Source organism: Botryllus schlosseri, chromosome 14 (assembly GCF_051294905.1).
Source record: "Botryllus schlosseri isolate E-star chromosome 14, Bs_hap1, whole genome shotgun sequence".
Classification (NCBI taxonomy): Eukaryota; Metazoa; Chordata; class Ascidiacea; order Stolidobranchia; family Styelidae; genus Botryllus; species Botryllus schlosseri.
In genome coordinates, this window is record NC_137249.1 from 13,095,106 (window position 1) to 13,118,638 (window position 23,533).

General features: G+C 40.8%; 2 protein-coding genes across 2 annotated transcripts in view; both read right to left on the bottom strand.

Annotated features, from left to right (window-relative positions):
- The window catches only part of LOC145455065 (uncharacterized), a 39,378-nt gene extending 26,940 nt beyond the window's left edge, over positions 1–12,438 (bottom strand). Inside the window, exons 1-6 of the mRNA XM_080333018.1 lie at positions 12,305–12,438; positions 8,787–9,129; positions 8,128–8,158; positions 6,998–7,109; positions 2,733–2,875; positions 752–933 (exon numbers count right to left, since the gene is read on the bottom strand). Of these exons, the coding sequence (XP_080189144.1) occupies positions 752–933; positions 2,733–2,875; positions 6,998–7,109; positions 8,128–8,158; positions 8,787–9,129; positions 12,305–12,389 (896 nt within the window). The 5' untranslated portion in view covers positions 12,390–12,438. The remainder of the gene's footprint in view (positions 1–751; positions 934–2,732; positions 2,876–6,997; positions 7,110–8,127; positions 8,159–8,786; positions 9,130–12,304) is intronic.
- Positions 12,439–12,710: 272 nt separating this feature from the next.
- LOC145455064 (uncharacterized) overlaps positions 12,711–23,533 on the bottom strand; it is a 63,530-nt gene continuing 52,707 nt past the window's right edge. Inside the window, exons 9-13 of the mRNA XM_080333017.1 lie at positions 18,588–18,707; positions 18,255–18,476; positions 17,509–17,660; positions 14,803–14,949; positions 12,711–14,743 (exon numbers count right to left, since the gene is read on the bottom strand). Coding sequence (XP_080189143.1) covers positions 14,607–14,743; positions 14,803–14,949; positions 17,509–17,660; positions 18,255–18,476; positions 18,588–18,707 — 778 coding nt within the window. The 3' untranslated portion in view covers positions 12,711–14,606. The remainder of the gene's footprint in view (positions 14,744–14,802; positions 14,950–17,508; positions 17,661–18,254; positions 18,477–18,587; positions 18,708–23,533) is intronic.

Genomic DNA, 23,533 nt, shown 5'->3' on the forward strand with positions numbered 1-23,533 from the left:
CCAATGCGTCGGAATTGATATTTTAGTCATCAACATTCCAAAGTTCGTGGTCAGGCTAATCAAATTTTTGGTTGGTCTTGCAAATTCATAATAAATTACTCGTGTCATATATTTTTGCTAATTTAACTTACTTCGATAATTACCTCGCGAGCGACTCAAAACCTTCTCGCGAGTCCTATATGGCCCGCAGGCCACGGGTTGGCTACCGCTGGTGTAAAACATAACTATCGCGTCGCGACTCACTTAATCTATCTATATGAGCATTATAAAACGTATGTCTTATGTCTTATGCATTTCAACTTCGGACCACTCTCCACAAGGCGCTGGAAATATGAAAAGAAATTCAGCATTACTAGCATGCGCCTTGCCAATTGAAAAAATTATTTGCTCGAAAGTTCGGAATATTCAGATTTCCATTTTTGAATCTTTAGTCACTTTCTGCTGTGAGCCTTGCCCGCGATTGCAAGAACTAAACACACTACATGCACGTGTCAGTGAATTGTGCTTGACCATTTGACCAACCAAAAAGTTGTTTCCATCAAGGAAATTGATATTAAGAATGCATGTAGTCGTCGCTAGCTATCATGTACATTCATATATAACTTTACGGAAATGTAGGGTTAGAAATGGCAATATGGTGTCACGTTACACCATAGGTTCACGTTCGCGTTCACACAGAACCTTTCAAAAAGGTTCGCGTTCACACAAACCATAACCTTTCAGGGGTTTGCAGTTGGCACCATTTGTTTACCTCGTGATGCCGATCACTCTTGATATCGTGATAAGAAGCATAGTGAATACAGATTGCTCGGATCCGATGAGATATATCGCCCCTACCAAGTCGCAAGGAATAAGCCAATAACTGTACTCCGAAATGATTGGTCCTTTTTGTAGAAAATGAGCGAATATACAGGAGAGAGAAAGCGTAGATATCTGAAAATTGATAATCGAACTTCATGATACATTTCGTAGCGCCACAATTCATCGCGATGCGGACACCCATGAACTGCACAGAATACATGGGTAAACTGATGTAAACCATCACACCCTCAGTAAGTGACGTATCACGCGTGAAAAATATGTGTAACGCTTAAAAATATGGGTGCCAGGATAGCGTCAAAATATGTAAGTCGTGGTATATTTTTCATTTATTTGTAAATAGTAGACCATTCAATGTCAAGCTCTTTTGTTAACTACATTACCGGGTAAATAAAATATCCATGCACATATAGGCTTGTACCTATATGGCAATACCAATTGATGATGCATTTTTTACGGAAAAAGATAGGCCTATGTAGTACGGTTTCTAACGACACTTTGTGAAATTTCAGGGTGGCGGGAAAACGCCATTGGCAGTCGTTTTAATGTGTGTGATGCGTGATATGGTTCAACGTCTGAGGCAAATGTACACGTGGTGTAAATATTTCTAGTCAAAACTGTCTACACATATATAGAAGATCCAATTCTGATGTGGCCGTTGTCATTCTGTATTCCTTCGAAATTGGACCCTGTTTTACCATTACTAGGCCTATAGCCAATCCGCGTTAGACACTTATCGTCAATATGTCAAATTCCTGGAATGGTATTAGTGACTAATACTTAGATACGTGCTCTCGTAACGTCATTTGGGCGGTACAAATACCATATGGGCCAAAGTCTACGTTTACTTGATTAACATCAGTTTTCAGTGAGCTCTGGGCGTGTGCGATCTTAAAGGGACACTGCCCTCTAAAATGATGGGGTCTGAAATTGAAGGGTACAACGAAGAAAAAAGTTTTGGCCACGGCCATTCTCTTCAGAACGCCGCCGTAATGGAGTTGCAATTTAATGAAATTTCAACCCTCCATTTCCCTGCAGCGGACACACTTATTCTGGTTTGGCATGCGTGTACAGCAGTTCGAGCAACTGTACCATTCATTGTCAAGTGTCCGAAGTTGACTCTGGTTTTCTGACGATTCCTCTTTGACCAATACAATAAGATTGAAAAATTGCATTCAAGAAACACAGGTGCAATACAGAGACATGAGTTTGTTTTTGTAGAGTTGCAAGGATACGGGTGAATTCTTCCTCTGAATATTGTGGCTCGAATTGATACGGCAGGCTTTCACCAAATATCGTCATACCATCGAAATATTCTACATCGGTATCTTCGTCAGAAGTTAATTCATCGACCTGGTCTTCTTCCATACCATTTTTAATTTTACCAAATTATACATTATCTGCGTGTCAAAGGAATTGCATAAATGAACTGATGGTAACAAAAATTTGATTTGTCAAACTGAGAACAGCATGATACGATAAAAATTTTCACAAAAATATTTGAACTTTGATGAGAATAAAATAATGATATTGTCGTGTTGACTATACATCTGTGTCTTGAACAAGTAAACTGGACCGTACCAAGACAGTTGGCATTCCATGAGTCATGACAAGCTTCAGGCACAAATCCTCCTGAGATATCGCGCCATAACTGTTGTCAACGGGTTAAGAAACGATGAAGCGCAGCCCCGACCGCTGGAGCGTGAAGGTCCTGTTGGATTTCAATAAATTGCAGCTCCATTACGATGGCGTTCTGAAGAAATTGGCTGCGGCCAAACAATAATATTCGTTTTGCCCTTAATTTGAAGCCACATCATTTTTAGAGGGCAGTGCCCCTTTAATGAAATGTGTGTCGTATTTTTCAATTAACATTCAGCTTTTTTCTATATAGTCATCGACAATTGTAACATTACCGCAACCGTAATATCTGAGACGGACAAACTGAAGAACAATATTTTGGTTAGCCTCTGTCTCGCACGGAATTTAGACCAATTCCTGTACATATTCCTTGACGTAACAAAGATCACGGCGAGGTTCCCAAGGACGGCGAACGTTCCTGTAAAAAGCATAAACATTGTACGATATTCAGTTTACATAAGTTATGCATAAGCGAGGAGTGAGTTGTCACTACATATTCAGTTATAGAAATATAGTACCAAACCTGCCTCGAATCTATTTGAATCTATTTTCCGAAGTATAGGCGCCGCTTCTAGGCTATTATCAATACACTGGAGAATATGCATTCCATTTATTTGAAATCAGTTCCTTGAACTCCCCGACATGCGAAGAATGCGACTCATCGAAACATTCGATCACTTTGTGATATCATGCATTCCAGTTGATTTTCATACAGCGTTTTTACTAACATACTTTAATGACTTCTTTATCTCGTTCACCCTAGATAACTTACTTTCGCTACTCTCATTTTCTTCGGCCTTTGACTGCGCTCTATGTATGATGTGCTCTCGAATAAAAGTTCACAGTGGGAAAGCATTATTGGCAGCAGTCATATTGCAAGTTGCAATGAGAGAAGGCCTGTGTGCTGTGACATCATATGGAAGCGAAGTGGGAGAACCATACCAATTTGTTCTCTTAATTACTAACGAAATGAAACTGAGACCGGGCTCGCGTCGGGAAAGTTCAAAAGTGAAGAAATGCGCTTCAGAAAATCCCGCACACGATGACGCTTGATGCCGATATCTGAGAGATGTCTAGAGCAGTGGTTCCCGACGTGGTCGATATCACCCCCTGTGGGAGATTTTGAGAAACAGGTGGCGAAAATGACAAATGGGGCGATTGAGGGCGAGAACGTACGAAGGAGGCGATGGGAGGCGAAAATGTCTGAACGTTCAGTCAGATATATATCTACCCGGCAACGGGGTATTGGCGCAACATACACGGAGATAACGGGATATTCTAGAACTGCCGTTAAAATTGATTTTAAAAAGGTCGACTCGCCACAAACTATCCTCAGGCCGGGATCGCCGCGAAAAGTTCACCTATATTTGGTCAATTTACCAGCGATCAGAGTTAGCTGTATAAATTTCAAGTGTAGATGTCCTCTTTCCCGGATCCGAAAATATGCGGGGTGATAAATATATGTCGAAGCTCATAAAGGGACTATGAGCCGGAAAAGGTGGGAATCGCCGCACTAAAGTGAATGAAATACTTGTGAAATACTTTTAATTTACGTTCGAAAACGGTGCCTCTGTGAGTAAAATGGTTGATGACAATAGTGTTTTCTTGTTCAACTTTAATTTGAGACCACGTCATGCTCAGAAAGAAGTGTCCCGTTAAAATTACCGACAGTCTGAAGAACATTGCCGTTATAATAGGCGCCTATACTTAGGGTTGCATTTAAAACAACTGGTTGTATAAATAACTATGGTTAAAAGATGTTTTTCACAGTGTTTTAAACAAAGGCATCCGATTGAAACTAATGGCATTCAGCTATACTGTCATTCACCGGCCAGCGTGGAAAATGTTCGCCCCGACGCTCTAACACGCTCCCCTAGTGGATACATGGGAAAACATCAATTGGGCGATCTGCACGCTGCACTATGTCACCCCGGCGTGACTCGCATGACGCACTTCGTACGAGTCAAGAATTTGCCATTCTCTATGTCAGAGATCCGTACCATGACTTCACAGTGCGAAGAGTGTCAACAAATCAAACCTCAGTTCATTCGCTCCAGCGACCAGAAGCTAATCAAGATGGCTCAACCCTTCGAACGTCTCAACTTCGATTTCAAGGATCCGTTACCCAGCGTTACCAAAACAGGTATTTCCTTACTATCTTCGATGAGTATTCCAGATTTCCCTTCGCATTTCCTTGTGTAGACTTGTCTGCGAAGACTGTTATCAAATATTTACCGACACTGTTTTCTGTTTTCGGGATGAGTTCGTGCATACATCCTGATCGATGGTCCTCCTTCCAGTCTTATGACTTCAGATCTTGGCTCATCTCTTGAGGGTTTTCTACAAGCAGGGCCACTAGCTACAATACTCGTGGAAATGGACAATGTGAAAAATATAATGACGTGATATGGAAGGCGATTCAATGCTCATTGAAATCTCGACATCTTCCTCTCGGCCATTAGGAGGATGTATTACTGGACGCTTTGCACTCTATTCGGTCGTTACTGTGCAGGGTTCACATCGACAAATTGCACTCCTCGCGAGAGAATGTTGCATCACTCACACCTCTCGACAAATGGCACGTGCATTCCGTCATAATTGAAACCAGGTCATATTTACGTCAACCGACATTTGCGAAATAAGGACGAGCCATTGGTGGACGAGGCTGAGCTCCTCGAAACAAAACCTGCTTACGTCCATGTCTGACTTAATGATGACAGGAAAACGACAGTATCGGTTCGGGATATTTCACCGAGCAGTAGCACCGACGGAACCGGCAAAGCAGAATTCGCTAACTACGACCCGAGCGAATATTGTTCGGGTAGACAACTCCCTAACGAACACACCGCGATTCGTGATGACGCTATTGCCACGAGCACCGACGATGGAAATAACGAAAATCCACAACCTAACAGTGAGCCTGAAAGACCATCGCTTCGTCGTTCAACGCGTGCTCGGAAGGCGGTAGATCGATACGACGCAGTACCCTATTATTGACAAAGTACTACAACCTTGTATCACATACATTTTACGGTGGGAGAATGTACTGTTTCTTATATCTAGTTTCCAACTAGATAGGCCTACTTAATTGATCACCGCTGAGTACGCACCTTCAACGTATGTAGTTATTAGGGATGGTGTGAACGTGAGGTTCACGGTTCGCGTTCTGTGCGTCATCCTCGGAACTTTAGAGGTTCACGTTCACAAACGAACCTTTGCAGATCTGCACTGTGAACCTTTTTCATATATCACAATTTTCACTTCATTATAACATCTTTGGTGGAAATTTATTGCATTTCAACTGCGGGCCACTATATGTGCATGTCGCTGGCAGCATAAAAAAATCAACACTAAACGACCATGCACCTTGACAATCTCAAAAATTGGACTTGCTTTGTTACAAAAGTTTGCTCGAATTTAGTGTTGTCTCACTAAACAGTACAACCTTAATTTCGTGGCAAAAGCGAACAACGTGATGCGGGGTCAGTTGATCACCCTATGGGAGCCCGGGGCCCTGACGTAGTACTGTTACGTTCCTGCCAACGGGTATACTCGAAGATGTTTAATTACTATTGAGGGGGCCTATACCTTTTCAAACACACCTCACCCAGCTCTACCGGTGAATCAGATTACGTGAACAGATACAGGATGAAAATTGATAGCAATACATGCAATTCCCGATGATATTGACCGCTTTAGTCATGAAACTAAAGAAATTTCTCGCCCTTGCGCGTTTAGGCAAGAAAAGCTGATTCACTCAACGGACACCCAATGCAGCAGATAAGCAGCGGTAAACAGTGTACAGTTTTGAAATCTTGCCAGGGCAATAAAACTACTCCGAAATAGCCATGATGACTGTTTGGGTCCGTTTCATAGCAGTAGTATTCGCGCGACCCCGACCGTACTCTGAAATTCTAAATTTGGCCCTCACAACGAAAAAGTTTGGGAACCACTGCTCTAAATAGTCGGTTCAACAGCTATAGTACGTATATAGATCATTGGTACGGAATGAATGTTCTGATGATGATGACTGCCGACCGTAAAAATGCTGCAAGACGATGTATTCCTGATTATAGATATATTTTCAATTGTTAATAGCATTTCACTATGACATCAAATTGAATATGCGTGACGTCATGACTTGAAAAAAAACATGTTTTAAACATGGGCCTTGTTTTAACTTGATTTTTGTTTTAAACGCAACCCGACCTATACTGGTGATACTGGTTATACTGATTAGGGACATTAGCATATTTTCCTTTTTTAATTTCAACTTTAATTACTTTTCTAAGCAGAATTTCTATCTAAGCGCTGGGGGCTTATCTAGGCTCCTTCAACGTCATATGAGCCGCGCGAGCGGCACTAAAAGCCTATAACCGCAGGGGCAGTCTTACAAGTCGGAAGATTCGGAATCGTAGTAACGAATATCGGTATCACCAAATAAACCATTTGACCATAGTAGTCGACACACTATGTGCACTGAAACAACCACATCTTTAACTACCTTTGAATATGCAAGCAACGGAAAAATGCACATTACCTATGGTCATTCCAATGAAGACAAACGCCATGCTACCCGCAGAGCAATGTCGACACTTATGAACAAACCCTGCTTCATGATTGCAATAGCAGGAAGCGTTACAATTCAAGCCCTGGGAACAAAATCATAAGCGTTTGACTGGAATCAGGGTGACGCGCTACAAATATAAAGTAAGTCAAACAGTCAAGAGAGCATTATTGTAACCATGGTAGGGTCAAGTATAACCATGGGACGTAATGTCACACTCGAGTCACCAAGTTCCGTGACTCGGGCCATTTTTTTAAAATATGGAAAATGGCTCGACTCGATTTGAGTCACGCAGTCTGTTGACTCTAATTTAGCTCGAGCAGTCGTGAACACTCGCGAAACCACTCTCTTAATACCCTCCACCCATACACGTTCGACCCTTCACTACCTCACATTGCGGATCTAGGATTTTGGGGTCGTATATCTCTCAGATTCATTTTACATGTGAAAAAGCAAACCACAAAATCTATTCGGTCGAATATTTTTGCATACTTGCAGCCACTGGATCATTGTAATAAGTCAACATACGACACCCATATAAAAGTCATATTTCACGTAAGAGGAATTTGGGGTATAAATGATACCCTAGTATCCACGGATAGCTACTCATACCATCAACATCTCAACATTGCACTCACTGATACCCATTTCGCCCACTAGTGAGTGATAGGGTGACTTGTCTGCGTTGCGTAGTTTTAACTTTAAATTTGAATACGGCATTTGCTGTGTATAAATTAGATACTTATGAACCAGACATTGAACCACTCGTAGCCAAAATAAAAGTGCATCCCTCTCATTAAATTCGTAAGAATGGAAGTATTTTTTTAATTCCGACAAGGGTCATTTCGTAATTTGCATTCAGGTGACTTTGGTCACCTCTCTAACTGAAGGAACTAATTATGCAAAAAGGCGAAGTGCCACTCACTGCTTTGTCATGTCAATCCATCATAACATTAATAAAGGCATAGTAAAATGCATATGTGATATACATATAGTTATAGAATGTTCATATATCTACAGTGCATTCTGTAATCTACGTCTGTATCGACTATTGATGAGTATATGAACAATATGAAACATTACTACGATTTATTTAGTCTCACCTCATCCTTGGAAGATTCAATTCCACACTCTCTGAAAAAGTGAAACATCTAGCAGTTTATTCTGCTACAACTATACGATGGAAAATGTTAAACCTTCCTCCTTGGTCGCGTCACATAATGTTATTGGTTTGCAACGGAATAACTCCAACACTTTACAGACGTGGACCATGATTTCCATTTTAGCATTGTCGGTTAATGGGCATTGGGCAACATGCATGCATACTCAAATGTTACAACTTGGAGTATAGGAATCGTAACGTCATTTTATGTGACAGTTAAATTAATTATCTATTGGATAACTTGAAGGTATAGTTCGCAAACATTTTTTCTGGCTGTCCCCCGAATTAAACAGTCAGCAATACTTTTTGGAAGATTTGAGTATGGAATGTGCGTTCGATCAGGTTCATCAGAAATATTATTTGAGAAAACAGAGTCCTAGATGTTGAGGGTAGCTTCGTGACAAAAAGCCTCACTGTTTTCGGTTGGAAGATTGGGCGTCATAGGAAAATTGCACTTTTTCGTTTCATCGGTTCCATTATCTATTTTATGGGGTCTTGACTTGCCGAATAAGTAGGCCAATTGATTTTGGTATTTTCTTTCGTATTTTTTCTATGCCTCATTAATTTCTGTCCTTTTTAAATTTCCCAAATATTGCATACCCGCGTTCGTCGTTGTCAGTTGCATGTGAATTCTCTTCCCCAAAACTCGATATATGCAACTCAAGTTGTAGTAACTCGTCCATCACTTTACAGCAAGGTGAGTCCAGATAAACAACTGCGTTGCGTTGCTCCAAAATATTCGGATTGAAGCAGCCATAAGTTTGATTTTCGAATATATTACATGACGTATATGAGAGAGTCTTTGTCAATAGATATTTACGAGAATGTGCTAATAGGTGGTTTATTAAAACACAAAGAATTAATTTGAATAATTTACCGTTAGCAAAGCTTTCGAAGCAAAATGATTGGTAGACCGGACTAGCATCCTCCGCCTTAGCGAATACTGTAACGAATAATTTGATGCAGCTGTGTTTAAGCGGCAAGCTCAAATCTATCAGTGTAATTGTCAACGCCACGATATATTCCTTAAGCCTTAAGCCAGCTGCACACTGAGCTCGCGACCCGATAATACGAGAGTATCGCGCCTGTCTGCGACTGGACGATTCAGTGCAGTTTTTTACTTATACTCTGCGTTAGCAACTCAGTAATTGTTTCTTTGTAGTCGATCGTGTTGTTTCCTGACTCGCTACACCGTAAACAGGGTGGGTGATGTACTGTGTCAGTTGTGACTAGTAGGAAGTAGCCTGCCTCTATATTACTAACTGAATTATGTGATGTGGACAGGGTTACGGCCGTTTAGTGTGCCACTCGTTGATTTGCAGAAGGTGAGGTGGCATATTTTTAAAATATGTGACTGTGACTTAATCCAGACATGTTGATGCATACGACTACGATTCAAATCAGACCGAAGAGACGCTTAGGAGTACAGAACATCATAACACATTTGAATAAAATATTCATATTTATTCCCGAAGCTTTTCGGCTGAGTCTCGTCACGGGATATAGTCAGCAATGTTGCGAGTATTCGAACAACTATGTTCAACAACAATATATATCGCTAATTTTGACGTCACACAGAGAATATACAAAGTTAGGAGAACGAGAGAACTGCGCGATTTTCAAATGATACACAAATTCTTTCTGTTGGCATAAACTAGGTTTAGTCATAGTGATGATGGTGGACTCAAGTACATACAAATGAAATAAACTGCGACCCTTAGCCAACACAGAGAACATGTCCTCGTGATAGTTAGCAGCACATGTATGATTTTCTAGTAAATGTTTGCCGATAGAAGATTTTTGACCCATGGCCTGGTTATGTTCTCAGGGGTGTCAAACTCAAATTGCGTTCAAGCCTTCAATTCGGTCGCGGGCCGGACCAGTCAACTGATTCCAAAATGTTACCAAGTCCTCTTGCTTTTCACTTGAATGCCTTGAGAGCATATACAAATAATACACGGATCGCAGGGTTTTTAAAATAGCAAGTCGAAATATCTTTATTCGCGAACAATGGAATTGGCGAAAGTACGATGATTGTCCGGTTGAACACAGCTAAGATCCGCTAAAATCGTGGTTCCCAACCTTTTTTTAGACACGCCCCCCTTTATGATAGTGAAAAATTTCGCGCTCCCCAATCGTCATATCACAAAATCCAACGGGGATGCTAGCAACTCCAACACATTGTTTGATGGCATGGAAGGTTATGACTGTTGATGAGAGAATTCAAAAATATGAAAATCGGTCTATATATAGAGAAGCAGGCGTGAATTGGAAGCAAATCGCGCAGAGGGCGAAAATTGTTTTCAGTTGACCGCTTCTTCGCGCCCCCTTCAGATGCTTTCACCACCACCCCCGCAAGGGGGCGCCACAGCGCTAAAACAATCGCGTTAACGACGATATAAGTTGGCACGTTCAGTGATACCTTTGATTTAGTCGTAATCTGGCGTTACTCCTGCATAGCCTATGCGTTGTGAGGAATACAAGATATTTAATTGGAAACGCAGACGTTGGAATTTGGTTTATTATTAAACCGCGAGTTGGGTTTCTCTTAGGTCTGGGAATCTATTGGATCGAAAGTGACATAACACTGCGACCATAGATATTTTAATAATATATTTGTACAACTAATATATTTTCCATGCAAACTGCATATAAAGGTTCCGCATTGGCGCTTTCGCTTCTACGAATAACTACTTTTTGGTCCATTTCTCCATAACTTGGTGTGTACATTGTGCCTTCTTGAAATCGGGTGTCAATTTCACCGTTTTGTTATTAGTGGTAACAAGTGAAACCACAACGCCGTAGTCAGGTGGTTACTGGTTATATTAGGGCCTCTGAACATGGAAGTATTTCCTGCAAAAAATCTCAACATTTGTTACAAATGTGCTGGAAAATAGAAGAATATTTCAATCTTCTAAAAATTGCTTTGCGGGCCGGATGAAATCATCTGGCGGGCCGGATGTTTGACACCCCTGTTCTAGAACAAGCGGATTGTTATGCTGCGATTTCTAGATATAAGATTTGACAGACGGTGGCATGTGTTCTTTAATACGGTCCTGCAATCAAATCAGACCGTAGTACTCAACACTAGAATTCCAGATCATATTTAACAATTGGCTTTACCATGGGTTCTTAATAGTGCGGAGCATGGACCAGAACCGGATTGGATATCCGGTCGGATTTTTTTCTATTTTGACCGGAACCGGATCGGAGTTGGATCAGTACTTTTCCTGATACGGCCGGAGCGGGATCAGTACTTTTTGAAACGGCCAGAATCTTTATTGATAAGCATGACTTTTGTAACTAACTAAATAACTGTCAGTCAGTCATATGCAAGTAACCGCCAAGCAAGTGCGAAAATAATATTAAACGAGCCATATTAATAAATTCAGGGAGCCACCCAGGGATCGCTAGATATACCTGGAACCACCGCACCGTGTAGGGCGGAGCCTGAACCGGAGTCGGATTGGATATCCGGCTGGACTTATTCATTTTTGGCCGGAGCCGGATCAGTACTTTTCCTGATGCGGCGAAGCCTGATCGGAGCCGGAACAGAGAATTGAAAAACAGGGCCGTTGCCGTACCAGAGAATTTGTCGATCCTCTCCGCACTACTTCTTAAACTGGGGTCCTTGGACACCTTGGGGTCCTTGGACACCTTGGGGTCCGGCACTAATTTTACGGGGTTCGTGAAAGTGGAATACAACATCAAGAAACTACAAAACCAGATCACCTTTTCAGAATGACCTTGTCAGTGCGACACTACTATATACCTTGCCTAGTCATTACTCATTAGTTTCCTTCTTTTAGCCATGGAATAGCTTGGTATGATGACCTTCCAGCTTTCGGCCTCTGAAATGGTAGGGGTATGCACAACCGCACCAGAAGCGAAGGTTTAAAAACTCTTGCTGTATACCAGGATGTTGTGCTGCAACATAGTCTTCGAGTGGTTAATGATAAATTCACTCATTCTGAACCAGATCACATTTTTCCCTCGCGTAATTTACTGCGTAGACACGGCTCAAATGAGATACATGTCTAAAGGTACACACCGTCAATGGACTGAATAACTGATTACCGAATCCTTTGAAAGTAGCTATCCATTTTTAAAGCACTTACCGATGAATAGACGATCCTTTTTCCGTAAAAGTAATAATACAAAGGCATACAGGCCTAGTACTCTTATCGATGCAGCAAACTTCATTTGCAGTTCATTTAATTACATATTGCTTGAAATTGCAAGCCAGTGCAATGTACAGCTCTCTTGTATTTCCGGGTTTCTACTTCCTAGTAACAACAAATTCTAGTAACGCCCCAGTGTGCTATGCTAGGTCGAATAATTGTTAAAACGTTAACCCCTTGGCTAGCACATCGACTTCAATCTCATTCGGCGCAGCCAGGTAGTTTTGGTGACACCGTGAAATTTGATGAGACTCTCTTTTCTCGGAACTACATTTTGCCGAGTTAAATCACTACGCACTGGTGATCATTGCAAAGCTCTGGATCGCACTGACTACCGCTTTGCTTTATTTCAATTTCTATCAACAGCGAACACGTTGCAATGTGAATAGAGGCTTGCCAAAAGACATGAGATCTGTCAACTGAGTAGTAGTAGAACTAAACGTTGACAAAAGTGGCATATTCTATTTTTAAATGTAAAGGCAAAATCATGCTATAACTAACCAGTTGACCCGGTCAGAAATGCATAGGATACTACACATTGCAAACAATACCGTGAAGCAGAGATTACTACCAATTTACGACATTTCAATTATATTGTAGACTAGTGTATTCTATACGTGAAAATGCGCGATGCAAAAAATCGTTTTACTGACGCTGTAGCAATAAACAGGAACACGGAAAGCACACTATTCAATTGATCGATATAGTAAACTGCAGTGGTAGACAGCCTGTTAGAGTTGGACTGTAGCTTTAGACCAGGGGTGGCCTACCAGTGTTCCGCGGGCCATGCAGATGTGGGCCGCGCGAAGGTTTTGAGTAGCCCACGATATTGTTGTTGTTTTGTGGTACTCATCGTGTTTGTTGACTACTGTGGTCATTCACAGCAGGCCAATTTTCTTCCATTTTTATTCCGTAGCTGCCAACTTGTAGCACGGCTCACTTCTGGGCTTTTATAAGACAGTGGTTACACGGATGAGATGGCGAGGAGGAGCCTATATTAACCTCCAACACTTATAGGTAAGAATTCTGGAGTCGACCTCGGTCACCCTCGAACCCGCAACCAATTGGCGTTGCAGCAGTGGATTATACCACTACGCTATCTCGCCTCTGGCCCGTGAGATAATTCTCGAAATTAGTTATAATATTTAAAAAAAATACCCAGGTAATTTATTGTGAACTTGCAAGGCCAATCAAACTTTAATCAGCCTGGCTGCGAGATTTGGAATGTTGATGACTAAAATATCAGTTCCGACGCATTTGCGTAACCAGGACTAGCCTTATTTTTCGTACATTTTGGTATAGGACAATGGAGCAGAATATTTCGTGGCAGATTTATTTTTAGTTGATATTTTTCTTGGCACTTAGCGAGATTTCTTTTCACTCGAATTCTTGCTTCTAGTATTGGTGCCCCTCCAGAAAATGAATGATTAAAAACCCCATTAATTTACGGAATCGAGTCGAACTACATTCGCAATTATGAAAGAAAATGTCTTTCAACATGCGACGTCGCGTCGGCATTCACAGAAAAATTGCCGGCGATGAAGCCTTTGCACAAAATGATAGACGCATGTTCACCGAAATATCCTATTTTGATATGTCCAAGCGCCGAATAGTCCTGTCCTTGCCAAATGAGCCCAGTAGTATACAGAGGCGACCCGCAATATATGCAAATAACATTGTTATTGACCGAATTAAATAATTAACTTTGCAGTTTGAGTTTTCATGATATAATTGTTTTCGATTTTGATGCGTAGTAATATAAGTTTTGTTTTCACCGTTACCTAATCCGGTTAGCTCCTATCGGATGATTAAAAAAGATCATCAACATTGAAGTGGCCGCTCGCGCGGCGGGTAACAAGCCTATTGCAAGCAGCACTTGAGCGGACTGACAAAAGCACAATCAAACGGCTTTATATATGAAGAACATTACGATGAGAGAAAGCACTGTACGCTTCAATGACCACATTGGTGGTGCCGCCACGGTAAAATAGATACCGCTAACGGAGTATTTCAAGAAAGGTGGATAAGTGAAACGTACGGTCAATGCGCGATACAAACAAAGTACATTCATTGTGTGGTCCGAAATCTATAAAAGGGGTCGTCAAACTTTAGTATCCAGCTGTGCATGTATCGCAATTAATCATAAACCGCTTAAAAATCGAAGACCAGAATGCGCAATACCGAAGATGAACCGGTAACCGGAAACAATTTCCCCGGCATAATAGACATCAACAATTTCTCATGTTCTGGTTTCTGCGATACGTCGTTGCGCATGCGCGTTACGCTCGTCGAAACCGGAATTATCCTCGATCCTGATACTTGTATCTTGCGCGGAATGTGTTACGTTTGATCCCGTCTCTCCTGCATTGCTGCTGCCTGCGAAAATGTACTCAGCGAAGTAGTACTGACAAGTACTAATTGCATGCCTGGTATACCTGCTCCTTTCGGAAGTTTCATATATGCGTTGATTTTTCTCCAAATGTACTCGGGAGCTGATGAATATATGAATGGATTCAACACGCTGTTTATCGGCATCAGCACGAACATCGTGAGATAGTTCACTTTTTCATCGTATGATTTTTCTGAGAATAAGAATTAGGGAAGTTTTGACTAATTCATTTTTGCAAACAAAAGATATCTCTTTATTCGTGTCCTCATTTTTATTTTACTCATATCGTGCAACGGTAGATGTGAGCGTTCCTACTATAATAGAAGTAGCACTATAGTGCCGTAAATTTCGATGCAATTACAAATAAAAGTAGCAAATTTAAAAACGAGCCGACATCATGTCGAGTAACTGTAAGAAGAGAAGTTTTGAGAAATAGCCTACTCTGGTAATTATAGTTTTGAAAAGTATATTTGATCGAGGCATCGCATACTTGTAATGTTCGTTAGGAGGTGGGCTTCATCTGAAATTGCATGACTAACCCAAAATGACTAATGAGTAGGGTAAGTTTTTGTTGCACTAAAACCGCGAGAAAATTTCACCTTATTTCAGCCGAAGTTGCAACATAAAGTTGCAGTTATAATGTATTTTCCATTTATTAGGGTAGGAGATAGTAGGGTAAGATTTGCATCCGTGAAATGACAAAGCATCTCAAATTTAAACGACAGAGAATCAACCAAACGATCTATATTTACATAGGCTTACCATATTTTGGAAATCTAAAAAGAGGACACTTTTTCAGAAAGTTCAGACATGCAAAACCGGAGAAGAATTCTCAAAAACCGGTAAATTTTTCACACTATGTGATCGGTTGACTAAAAAATAAAAATAAAGGTCATCACTTCCGCTCAGAGCTCAAAATACCGTTTTTCTCTCCACATTGCCAGGTGGATGACTAAAAAAAAAGAAAAGGTCATCTTTTCGCTCAGAGCTAAAATCACTGTTTTTCCCTCCGAAATACCCGCCGGAGCTTAACTTCTGTGCTAATTTGCGGCATGTCACTCGCAATTTGCTCTAAATCTAAATCTGACCTAAATTTTCAAAAAAGAGGACAAAATATCAAAAAAGAGGACAAAAGGGCGTCCTCCGAGGACACTTTCAAAAAAGTCAAAAAAGAGGACAAATCCTCTTAAAAGAGGACGTATGGTAAGCCTATATTTACATGTAGGTCGGACAAGGTCGTGCTGGGCTGGGGTAGTCAAACTACTAGCTTTGCAAGCAATTGAGTCATGGATAACATTGAGATGCAGCTTATCCATCACATAACCCTTTGATGCTTTGCAAATCAAAGAGAATAGAACCATACTAGAACTACTTTACAGCATGGTTTTTAATCACTCCTTCACATTTTGAGCAATATTTGATAAAATTTGCTGTAAACATTTGGATGAAAAATACAAAAAAGTTGAAATATAAAATTCCTACCAACATCTTACAAAATCATATTACATAAATTCTGAGTATCTAGAAAGCTGACGAAAGTTGTAAAAAAATTTGCGCAAATTGTAAAAAACTTGCGCTACTAATGAGTATGTGACACCGCAAATAGTTGACATTTTAGAAAATATATTCGGTTAGCATGATGCAGGGACCAGTCCGGCTGTTATGCCAATTTCACTGACTTATCCAAAAACTGCTGCCGTCTTCGGAAATTTCATGAATAAAAATAAGTAGTTTTTATTAAAGAAAACTGCTGTTAAATAGGAGTGGAAGTATAGACCTAGTTAAATCATAGATACTTGAGTAAGTGGTACAAGTATGCAAAACCTACTTAGGTACTCGCAAAAATTAGAAGTACTTCGTTACCTAGGGTTAGCCTACCATACGTCCTCTTTTAAGAGGATTTGTCCTCTTTTTTGACTTTTTTGAAAGTGTCCTCGGAGGACGCCCTTTTGTCCTCTTTTTAGAGATTTTGTCTTCTTTTTTGAAAATTTATGTCACATTTAGAGCAAAATGCGAGTGATATGCCGTAAATTAGCACAGAAGTGACACTCCGGCGGGTATTTCGGAGTGAAAAACAGTGATTTGAGCTCTGAGCGACAAGTTGACCTTTTTTTTAGTCAACCGATCAAAAAGTGGGAAAAATTCATTCTCCGGTTTTGCAAGTCTCAAATTTCTGAAAAAGTGTCCTCTTTTTAGATTTCCAAAATATGGTAAGCCTATCGTTACCGCTCAACTCCGAGTCAAGTTATGCGGTGCTCTTATATCAGCATCTAAACACAAGCTCTATCAGGTCGTCGAGGCAGATAAACCACGTTCATCTATATAACTTGGAAGAGTTTAGCGATACCGATGTGGGGATTTGAGATTTTCAATTGCTTGACAAGTTATTATTATAAATCCATTACAAACACTCGAAGCGCATAATACTTGTTGAAGACCACCGAGATAAATCTTACAAGATCATTTTTGCAATACCGTCTTGAGTACTACGGCAACAATACGCAGTAAATTTTAAATATTCCATAAATATTCCATAGAACGGCTAGCGGAGTACGTTTTAATATATGTCACATCTTGTTTACTAGATTTTAGCAATTTCTTGGCGCTAATTTAATTGAATTGAAAGTTAAGTTTTACTGGAATATTGGGGGCAGGACTATATTAATTCAGTTTGTGGCTCAATTGACATATCCTGGCCCCTCTGTTCAATAAGAACCGATTGTATCTGGCACTATTCTGTTATTTGAATCACCTGCTTCCTCCAAGTTAACGAAACCAAGGATTCCGTAGATGGATATAGGAATCCAGCAAAGAAAATCAGTTGCTAAAATGCAGAAGATCTTCCTTTTCAATTCCGAGTCTTCGTCAGAGTCAGCGGACGACACTTCACTCTTTGAGGTCCGCCTACAAATTTGCATTATAATGCAATAGAATTTCATAACGCTTTTTTAATAACGAGCGGACTCTCAATATTTTGTGATTTAAGTTTCGCATCACTGTGAGGATTAACGTCCCAGCACCTCCATTTCGTGATAATCACTAATTTGCACGGCACAGTAGCGCTTATCGCCTTTTGGTCCTTGTGAATCACGACATGAATTTCATAAAGTTCCTAGTGTCTTTGCTTTTCGCATTCTTAAGGAAGACTTTCACTCATTCTCTCAGTTGCTAGTCATTCTCTCTCGGTCCCATGCATCCCAATCGTATGGTCTTTGCTGTCGACTTGCGCCTCGACTCAGTTTTGGTCTGCGCTTTTCAATGCATCACAATAACAGTGAGATAGGCGACGAGGAGCCGAGAGTAACTCCCGACGCGTAGACGACGGTCATAACAGGGGATTCTAACACACGTCCATTGGAGATGTGTTATCGGTTTTTAACAAATTACACCCATCGCTTCCCCCTCTATTTCGTGTTACTACACTAGTCTAGCTTACAGTTACATCTATGAAATCAACATTTAGGACCAGGAATCAGATTATATAACTTGTTCACCAACCTAATTTTGTATATCAAAACATAGCCAGCCGCCATCATCACAAAACAGGTGATATTCAGTGCATATATCATAACTGTGTATTGCGTTGAAGTTGCGCTCACTCTTGGAGATAAAGATGGCAGACAGAGACCGTGGCCGTGATAATATCCGAATCGGTGCGTCTTCCTAATGTTGAAAAGTGCTTCGATGTAGTAATGAAACTCTCTCCACTCTGAATTTTTCCTATAAACGAACACGGCATAATAAATGCAGCATTATGACATTATTTTATAGTCAATAACAATAACAAAGTTTCTAATTCGTCTGGTATATATGTGATTCATTCATGTATACCTCAAGTCACTTATGTTGCCGTAGTTATGTCGAAAATTGCCGTAGTGCTTTTCAAAAATCTTATTTATATCTCCGACTTTTTCAGTACAGACTACTTGGAGCAAAGCAGCGTCATCCTGTCTGTAAAATAGAAAGTGGCACGTTTATTGCGTTACTCTCGGCCACTAGAAGCAGCTAGCGCTGCAGCAGTCTTGACTTGGCCCCATTTCCGGTTCATTTCACAACCCTTTAATTTTGTTTAACTTGATATTCGTACACGTACTTGTAATTATATACAAGCGATTGGGACTAGAAAGTAGGGGTGGTGTGAGGTAGAGGTGAAATAGAGGTTCACGTTCGCGTTCTGTGTGTGAGCCTCGGAAATTTAGAGGTTCACGTTCACAAACGACCCATGGTAGTTTCGGCATCATGAAACTTTTTCATATATCACAATTTTCACTTCATTGAAACACCTTTGGTTGAAATTTGTTTTATTTCAACTTCAGGCCACTCTATGCATGGCGCTAGCAGCATAAACAAATTAGGATTAAATGAGTACGCAATTCGACAATCTCAAAAATTTTACTTAATGCTTTGTTACAAAGGTTTGCTGATAATACCCAGCTTTCCGTTTACTCAATCTCACAACATCAAGAGCGAAATACACTACATGAAGATAGTCAGCGAATGATGCTTATTCAACCGATCACGGTTGTAACCACGTCACAAGGCTCCGAGTCACAAGTCAATCTCACTTTTCTATTTTGGACTCGAGTCAAGTCGAGTCATTTTCAATTCCCACCGAGTCAAGTCCGGGTCCAAGTCAGCGAACAGAGGATCGAGTCCGAGTCATGGTATTATGACTCGAGTCCGAGTCCAAGTCATTGTGTTGACTGCTCAGTTTCCAGTTAATGTCTTCCTAAACCCAAAGAAGATATCCAATAAGCGAAAATCTACTGGATCGTCAACGGATGAAGTTACGCAAAGTCCCCCTGCTAAATCGAGACCATAGGTAGTAGTGTTATAGAAAGCGATTCTCATCGTGGATTAAAGGTGGTTATCCAAGGCACAGATCGTCGTATGGTATTATATCATCCAACCAAGGTGCTGAAATGTATATGTGATACGGTCGGCAATGTCAAGAACATTAAAAGGTTAGCATCTGGCAGTCTCCTCATCACTTGTCATAACGCCAAGCAAGCTCAAAATCTTCTACGATTGAACACATTATCGGATTGTACCCGGAAGATATCAATTCCGATCAAAGTTATCCAACACGAAAACGTTGATAGACCATACGTCGTCAGAGCTGTTATTCATGGAGTGCCATCTGAGGTTACTGTCGAAGAAATATTAGAGTTATTGAAAGATCAAAATGTTACATTCGCCAAACGGCCGGCTCAAGAGGAAAACGGAAAAGGGGTATGAAAATAGTCTTTGTGTGTTACTCGGATTTGCTGTACCAAATCCTCCCGAACATGTGTCGATGGGGTATTTGAGATTTGCTGTTAAACACTACAATCCACCACCAATGCGATGCTATCAATGTAACAGGTTTGGCCATACTGCTATAAACACTGTGGTGGCAGACTCAGATGTGTACGATGTGGCGGTAATGATCACAATTACTCAACGTGCACTGTTACTGAACGTAAATGTGTCAATTGTGGAGGAATACACAGTGCAGCTTACGCTGGATGTCCCATATACAAACAAGAAGCAAAGATCCAAGTCATTAAAAGAGAGAGAGAATTTGGAATACAAAGAGGCCAAATCCCGCTTGCTATCATATGCCGAGACCTGTGCTAAAAACATTTCTGCGAATGGAAAGAGATCAAATCCGAAAACTACTGTATCAAAACCGAATGAAACGAAAGAGAATGACTGCGATCTGTCGCATATAAGAAGTACTCCCGTGCTTTGTAATCCAAATAGTTCGTGTGATGATGTCACCCAAAGTGAAGAATATGACGTCGGTAATTTAAATAAGATTCTATCCAATACCCACCCCTTGCTCTTTTTCGCCTGTATGGCGGAGATTATCAACCGAATTATTGTGGCGTGTCGACAGAACGAAGAACTAGATGTTCCTACATTGATATCGTCAGCGTTTGGAAAGTGGTTGAGTTTATCATTCGATTCTACAGCCATAAAAGATATGCTAGATACGATACCGGACAATCTTCAATCATAATGGCTTGTTAATATTACAATGGAACTGTCGTGGTATATACCGAAAGCTACCTGAATTTAAAAGATACATAACGGAACTACCGACACAACCTGACATCATACTTCTCCAGGAAACGCATCTAATTGCGAATTATAAGCCGGTATTTCAAGGATATTGCATACTACGACTAGATAAAACTGTACGCAGTGGTGGACTGGCAGTAATCATCAAACAGGAACTGAAGTTTACGCGATGTAATGTCACCAGACCCCCCGCTATCGATGTTCTTTGCATTGATGTATGTGGAACTAAAATATGCAATGTATATATTGCACCAGATTCACCAGTAGACCGCAACACGTTCTCGTTCATGGAGAACTTATCAAGAAAGGCTTTGATCTTCGGCGATTTCAATGCGCACCACTGGGCGTGGAGTGGGGATGTAACAAACAGACGAGGTACATACTTATACGATGCATTAGATAAATATACGATCGTCTCTCTCAATCTCCAGTCACCGACTCATTTGAATACAGCGTGCAATGCTGTACACAGATGGTCGCTTATTGACCTATCATTAGCATCAGCGGATATCGCAAACAAATGCTCGACGCACGTAACTACCGATGTTCTGGATAGTGACCACCTTATAGTGCTGACCACGTATATGTGCAGAACCCAGAGAGCGAAAATAAAGCCACCCAGCTGGTCACTCGGTAAAGCAGATTGGGAAACATTCAGAAATAATGTAGGTACCAATAGTCATTCAGAATCGAATGCTAGTATTGATGCCGTTGTAAATGAATTCACGGAAAGCATTCTCCATGCTGCTAGTATATCAATTCCTATGACTCGCAACCATCGGAAATCTCCGAATCCTTGGTGGAATGAAGAGTGCTCTAGGGCCGTAAGAAGGAAGAAAGCAGCATTTATGAAAATGAGAAGAACCTTTAACCAGCATGACATTCTTCAATTCAAAAGGGAACGTGCTCGATGTAAGAGGGTAATATTGACGTCGAAGCGAGATTCTTGGAGGGCTTTCTGTGGAACCCTTGAAGCACGCGCTAATCTACAAAAGGTATGGAAAGTAGTTCATTCAATTTCCAATAAGCATAGTCATCGTGGGGTACCTTCATTGAAAGTAAATGGTAACTTAACTACAGCCGACCATGAAATCGCTAATGAGATTGCTTCAACGTTCAAAAATGTAAGCAGCGATTCGAATTTCCCGTCGAACTTTATTGCAACGAGACAAAGTCTTCTTTTGACTGATTGTTACAGTGGCCCCGGTAATGATCAACTTGATATCGCCTTTTCATTGACGGAACTGGCCATGGCTTTAAGAACCAAGAAAAATACGTCACCTGGGGGCGACCAATTATGCTATGCTATGTTCAAAAATCTTACGCACCAAGGTTTACTGAGATTGCTTGAGATAATAAATTACTCTTGGTCAACGGGTACTATTCCGAAACATTGGAGTCATGCGGTGATAATCCCTATCTTGAAGCCGGGTAAAGATCCTACCTCTGCCAACTCTTATCGTCCTATTTCCCTGACCAGCCATATGTGCAAAGTAATGGAAACTATGGTGGCGAATAGACTTTCATGGTACTTGGAAAAGAATGGATTACTACATACATCACAGTCCGGGTTTAGGAGAGGGAGACGAGCCCTCGATCACGTTCTTCGATTGCATGACACAGTTTATCGAGCAATTAACAATGGACGGGTTGTATTAGCGGTTTTCCTTGACATTAAACGGGCTTATGACATGGTATGGCGTGATGGATTAATTTTAAAACTGAAACAAATCGGAATTTGTGGGGAACTGCCAACTTGGATAAAATGCTTTTTATCAAACCAAACATTTCAAGTAAGGATTGGATGCACTCTCTCAGGAATCAATGAATTGGAAAATGGTATCCCACAAGGAAGTGTACTATCACCTTTATTTTTTGCAATTATGATTAATGACCTTCCTCAAGTTATATGTTCCCAGCTTGGACTATATGCTGACGACTGTGCAATCTGGCAATCTGGGCTCAATATTATTGAGCCGACGCAAAGTATTCAATCCAGCCTAACTGCGATCTCCAACTGGTGTGCTAAATGGGGTTTTGTTATATCGAAGGAGAAGACGGTCGCCATGCTCTTTACAAGAAGGCGTAAAGTCACGATTCCTGTAATATGCATTGATAATCATATTATCAATTTTGTGGACGATTTCAAGTATCTGGGAATTATTTTTGACAAGACACTGAACTATAAGGGGCACATCGACTACGTAGCGACGAAATGTGCGGGCCGCATCAATTTACTCAGAATGCTTTCAGGTACCACATGGGGAGCATCCAATAATCTTCTAGTTGTGCTCTACAGGACTCTCATCAGATCAGTAATCGAATACAGTATGGAAGCATACTTCTTCGCTCCGAAGACATATCTGAAGAAAGTCGAGACTATTCGCAATCAAGCTCTACGTATATGTTGCGGAGCGATGGTCAGTACACCAATTTCTGTAATTGAAATTGAATGCAATGATATGCCTCTATCCCTACGGCACTTGTATCTGTGTTTAAAATATAGATATTGTCTCAGCACCCAACAAACCCACCCAACTAGTTCGATATTGGAAGAATCATGGGAAGATATATACAGTTTAATAAATGAAAGATTTTCAACCTTTCGATCCTTAACCAGTGGTGCTGACCTTCGTGATTTGCAAACAACTGGGCAAGTCATATTAACAATACCCCCGTGGATTGCTCAAGCACCTGATGTAGACTCATCA